This window comes from Cryptotermes secundus, unplaced genomic scaffold, assembly GCF_002891405.2.
Source record: "Cryptotermes secundus unplaced genomic scaffold, Csec_1.0 scaffold14588, whole genome shotgun sequence".
NCBI lineage: Eukaryota > Metazoa > Arthropoda > Insecta > Blattodea > Kalotermitidae > Cryptotermes > Cryptotermes secundus.
Window position 1 is genome coordinate 1 of NW_019739766.1, and position 5,975 is coordinate 5,975.

Sequence of the window (5,975 nt, forward strand, 5' to 3'; positions counted from 1 at the left end):
ATATATATATATAGAATCAATAGATGATATCTGTATATAACATCTCATGTTACAATGGCCAGATACATACTATGGTGTTTTCAGTTATGTCACCATGTAGTCTGGTAAGTGGGCACCGACATTTTGAAGGAACATGCAGCCTCTATTTTTTTACCCTGAAGACAGTGTAAGTAAATTCCTCTGAAACATACGCATGCACTGATCATACTATATGGCATCATTAAGACAGTAGGCCACAGTATGGAATACTAACTGTATCAACAGCTTTCAATAAACTATGAAACACGTTACATAATGCAATTTTTTAGCCATTTTTCCATTTCTCATGTGACAAGCTCAAGAACAGTGGAGCTATACTTCCACTCCCCCATACATCTCCATAGCATTGTGCTTGATTAAGCACAGGGACAAATTCACATTACCTTTACATTAGAAAGTAAGGTAAAGTCCCTGTGTTTTATTAATTGAGCACCAAACCATGGAGACATATGATGGAGTTGAGGTACAGCTCCACAAATTCTTAACTGTAGCACTAGATGGTAGAATATAACTGAATAATGCCATGAAGCAACTTTTCTTTTAAGTTTATTAGAAAATATGTTTTCTATATTAGAAAGATCTCATTCCAATCACCACACATCATACACTGTTAACAAGTAATGAGCCTTTTAAATCTCATGTACAGTCCATATTCTTCCGGACTTTCAAATATCGCTCAATAATAGCATCCAGTGATTTCCGACGACTTCCCTTTGTTTGCTGTTCTGCTTCTTTGGGATTTGGGGAACAAAGCAGATCTGCTGGACTTATCTTCATGCCAGATGTCACATCTGAAAATCAATCAGCTGTACAGTAAAATTCACACAAAAATTTCCTATAAGAAAGTCCGATTTAAGACCTGTGTGGCCTTCTAAACAGTGGCACTAACAGTTCTTTCTGTGGGTGTGACATGGCTGAACCAACTACTGTCCGATTATTATATTTACAACTCTGTAACCTCAGTATGTTGTGACATCATGCAAATAACACAAAAAGAGGGAGAGATATGTTTCTGCCTAAAGTATTAATGATACTACTCATTATAAAAGAATAACTTATACTGAGCATTGACTTACCACCAAAACAGTCTTGTGAGGGAGTTGATATTGCAGATTTACTTTCAACTGAGGTGGCAGGAATCTGAGAAGATTAAATCCAGAAACATACACAGAATTAGGATTTGAAGTTTTCACACTGGTGGTTACAATAAGTTTTATCTTCTAGGATATAATGCATTAATCCACTGAAAGTCAACCAACTTTTCAGAGGCACATGTTGTTTCCATCTTCAGGGTTGAAGAATAAGCCAAACAAGAAACCATTATGAAGCAAGTAACAACAGTCTGTTACGTGGTGTTATATCTCAGAATATAGAGCTCTTCATAAATACAATTAATCCACAAAACTGGGAACTAAAAGATTTCAATTTGGCAGGCAGGTAAGAAAAGATGCACTGCTTGGGCAGCTGGGCTACATACGTGATTGATGCAACTGCAACACGCATCACATTAAGATTAATGTGTCAATACATCTGTCACTACTTCATCACCTCTCCTTTCATACCAGTTTATGGGTCATTTGCCAGAAGACAATCTTGGAAACATTTTATGAAAAGATTGTTTTAACTTCAGTATGAAAAATACTGTACACTCACAGCTGCATCATCATAGGCTACTCAACCCAATGGGAACTGATTCCTGCATTGAGCAAACTCAGGAAATTTAAGCTTAAAACTGATGAGTGTGGAGTCTGTACATAATTTCCTAAAATTCCCTTCCATATCTGTCTGTAGTTTAAAGAACGAATTCTGGTTTAAAAAAGTGCACACAGCAGCACAGTTCGCTGAGGCAATATGCTACAAGCCGGAAGGTCATGGGTTCGATTCCCAATGAGGTCACAGGATTTTTCTGTTGACCTAATCCTTCCAGCCACACTATGGCCCTGGGGTCGACTCAGCCTCTAAGAGAAATGAGTACCAGGAACCTTCCTACAGGGTAAAGGGTGCCTGGTGCATAAGGGCTGAAAACCTTACCAACATCTGAGAGCCGATTGTCTAGAAAATGCAGGAGCCTCAACACCTCACAACCCTATGGGTCTTCATGGCCTGTCACAGGGATAGTTTTACCTTCTTTTATTCAAATTTAAAACAAAACAGAACATTGGATATTTACTGTACAAACTGACAACTGTGTTTTATATCCAACTAACATAATATCAGCATGTCATTAGGTTCAAACACCACTTCCTCCCCTCAAAGGTCAAATGTTACAATTCAGAAATATACTCATTACCCTCTCCTGTGTTTCTTCTGGAGATTTATCAAACAGTTCATTGATGACAGACGGCACAGCTCGTGATTGGCGATGCAGCTTTAAAATAAAAATACAATTAATTACATATTTCATAACAATGAAGGAATGCTTGCTTAAAGCAACAAAATTACCAATTTCAGTTTAAAACCAAATTTATAAAATGCCAACAAAATGATTGACTATATTTTGGAAGTACATGACAAACTTAACCGTATTCATTCTTGTCTGTCACACTAGTAAACTAAATTATAGAATAATTATTAACACTGTCCAGTGTGATTCAATTTGTAGATATTTATTGTCTTTACATGTTCTGGTCAGCTGACAATCTACAGAAGGCATAAAATCAACATGTTCAGAAACTACTATTATAAAGTTTGTAATACATACTTAGAAATTTTTATTACAATTATATGGATTGAAACTGATATCGTTTGTGTCCTTGTGCCTCTTCTGTTAAAACAGAAAGTTGGGATATTATTTTGAGCCCTCAGAGGTCCTTGCTTGTTATGGTACTGTATTGTTGTGATGTCTAGTTGTTTCCTTCTTGCTCTGTTTTGAGGCACAGCAAACAAAGCAAAAAGGAAACAACTAGACATTATGATACATAGCCATAACAAGCTAAAAAAAGGGGGCCATCACTAGAGGAGGGGGCAAGGTGGTTATGTATGTGTATATATATGACCATGTTCAACAGCTTACACAATTTGTCAACAAATCAAATGAACTTGAGGCCATTATGTGTATTTCTTTCTCAGACAATATTACCCTTAATTTAACTGTTCTCCTGTTTCAAGAAACAATATTTTTTATTAAATATCTACTTACAATTGCAAATTTTATCAATGTTTCCAAAAATACTGGTAATCATTACCAAATAAGTTTATTTATAAGTTCAATTACAGTGCTATATCAGTGTTACCTGAGAATTCCATTTGATTGTTTACTGACACTGCTGTTATAGTCCAGTTTATGCAAATACAACATGATAATTGTAAATACCTACCACATTCATCCTTGGCACAGACTGGAACTGTAGTGCCTTTCCTACAGATTTCTTCTTTTTCACAAGGGAACTGGTAAGAGAGCACAGATTACCGGCATGTGACTTCTTGTTGGTTGTTCCACGAAATGTACATATACTTTTGCAAGCTGGAGTTTTGTGTTCCCTTCTGGCACTAGGTAAGTTACTTGTATGCAGTGGGCTGTCATATTCTCTGTCAAACTCTGGTGTCTGTAGGAGCCGAGGATTAAGCTCTATGTCAGCAATAGCCTCGCTCTTTGTCTGTTTGTTACACAAGATTCTATTCACATCTGAATAAGAGAAAAAAGAAATAGAAATTTCACTACATTCCATTCGGAGTACATTTCATCCACCTGCTGGGAAACATACGGGAGATGTTGCTTAGGAGACATTAACTAAAGTAAGTATTCAAGAAGCCACTGGTCACCCAGCCATTCAGAAATCTCCCAGAGTATCTGAAGGTTAATTAACGTGTTCTTAAGAGCCTTCAACTTATCCCTATCATGAGCCAGATGAATCCATTCCATACCACTCCAACCAATTTTTGTGAGCTATCCTGGATTACATGCTATGACAGAGATGATCAACAGCAACACAACTAAATCTTACCACGAACTGGAGTTTGGTCTGTAATATATACATCTTCAGCACTGACAGCAGCACATACTGGAGAAAGAGTGGGTGATGACACCTTTGCTTTTGTTGCAATTTTGGATTTCGAAATTTTAAAATCTGAAAACAAAAGGGAACACTTGCAACATAATGATATTTCCTACTCTCTCCACACCACAGGACTTTTGGATGCAGCAGGGCAAATTCTCTGTGGCAGTAGCAGTGCGTCCATTACAGTGCTCTAACATGTCTAACCTTTTAATGATAAGAACAAACCTTATAATAAAGGGCAGAGATAAGCCTAGGCCATTAGACTACAGACTGAATGTTAGCTTCACTGAAATTCTTCAAAACTTCTTCTGGTTCAGCAGTTATGCCCTTTGGTCTCTTACAGCTCCAATTTAATTTATCTTTCCATGTTGTCTTAGGTAGCAGTAGTGCAGTTGGTTGAGGCACTACGCTACAACCCGGAAGGTCGCGGGATCAAACCCCGATGAGGTCACTGGATTTTTTTCAATTTACCTAATCCTTCCAGCTGCACTATGACCCTGGGGTCGACTCAGCCTCTAACAGAAATGAGTACCAGGAATATTCTTGGGGGTAAAGGGTGGCTGGCATGTAGGGCTGACAACCTTGCCACCGTCTATGAGCTGATTGTCTAGAAAATGAAGGAACCTCAACATCTCACAACTGTATGGACCTCCACGGCCTGTTACAGAGATACCTTTACTTTTACTTACTTTATGTTGTCTTAGGTTTGCAGTTTAGTAGTATCTTTGGGAACCAAAACAGTTCCTGAGACGTTACTGGGCTCTTAACTGTTAAAGAAATATTCAGTTGTTACAGCAGGTTCATCATTATAATAAATTAAGTTCAGCTGATATAAACACATTCTATTTCACCTAGATCTGTTTAACATGGACTCATATTCTGAGGTTATACAAATGAACAAATACACTTATTCCATGTATGCTACATGCCATACCAATTTCAACATTCTTCATGTAACAGACCTAACAAAATTAGGTGAAAAGTAAATATTATGAAGCTTCCTGGTATAAGTAATTTTCTAAATTCCTCTGAAGTTCTGCATTCCTTGGGTTCAGTTATTGTTGTCAGGCGCTCGAGCTGAACGGACGTGTCTTGGTTGTGCTCCCGCCCGCTTGACTGCCTAGTGTCTCTTTGTGTGTACAGGCCTACCGCTGCTTAGGTATGGCCAGTAAGGAACACTGTCTGCTCTGCGATAAGCCGTTTTACGGTAAACAAAAATCTATCCGTTGTGGCGTGTGCGATTCGCGCTTTCATTTTAATTGTGTTCCTAATTGTTCGCCGGAGCCTAGTGTGAGTGCAACTACCGGTAAGTCTTCTTACAAGTGCGCCAATTGTATTAAGAAGGCATTACGCGTGCTGTAGTTGCAGTGATCTTTGAAATGTGCAATTCAGTGAGACAGTCGTAATTACTTGTGGTTACGAGTTGTTTAAGAGTTCAGTACATCCTATTATCCATCCAAACCCCCTGTAAAATAACTCAATCACGTGACAGTATTTCGCTCCTGTTTGCTACTGACCTTGCATCTTGAACACCCGCAGTCATGTAATCATTACAACCTGGCCTTCCGTATAGCACATGAGCATATTCGAGTAACCGGACTGACTGCATTTTTGTCGATATGAAAACACGCTCTATCAGAGGGGGAAGTTGAAAGATGCATGTAAACAGCACATGTTATGTTCCTTTCTCTGTCTCTGATTTGGTGCCGGCTGGTCAGTCCCGTCTTATCCCCACGTGGCGGGAAGGAAAGCTCTCCTCCAAGCAGTTTGCTCTGCCCGTATGTATACAAGCCCTCAATACACCGCTATGTCCGCGGCAATATGACAAGATTGCAACAGCTGACTTCATGATATGCAATAGCACATGAAGAGTTTTTAACCCTATTTTATTCCAAAACTTTCGTTTTCTTTTTGATAAGTTTATAATTCAGTGTATTT

General features: G+C 38.5%; 1 protein-coding gene across 1 annotated transcript; it reads right to left on the reverse strand.

Annotated features, from left to right (window-relative positions):
* Nucleotides 1-6: 6 nt before the first annotated feature.
* LOC111871997 lies at nucleotides 7-5,651 on the reverse strand. The gene is made up of 6 exons (XM_023865446.2): nucleotides 5,555-5,651; nucleotides 3,984-4,106; nucleotides 3,357-3,664; nucleotides 2,330-2,407; nucleotides 1,116-1,179; nucleotides 7-830 (listed from the first exon to the last, which is right to left on the reverse strand). The coding sequence occupies exons 1-6, from the start codon at nucleotides 5,559-5,561 to the stop codon at nucleotides 676-678; spliced, it is 735 nt and encodes a 244-aa protein (XP_023721214.1). The 5' UTR covers nucleotides 5,562-5,651; the 3' UTR covers nucleotides 7-675.
* Between the last annotated feature and the right edge of the window lie 324 nt (nucleotides 5,652-5,975).

Excerpts from the sequence above, each read along its gene's own strand:
- LOC111871997 (XM_023865446.2), bottom strand. Across the intron at positions 2,408-3,356 it reads CTGTGCCAAGGATGAATGTG|CTGCATCGCCAATCACGAGC; the intron begins GTAGGTATTTAC and ends TTTATTTTAAAG. Across the intron at positions 1,180-2,329 it reads CAGAAGAAACACAGGAGAGG|ATTCCTGCCACCTCAGTTGA; the intron begins GTAATGAGTATA and ends TAATCTTCTCAG.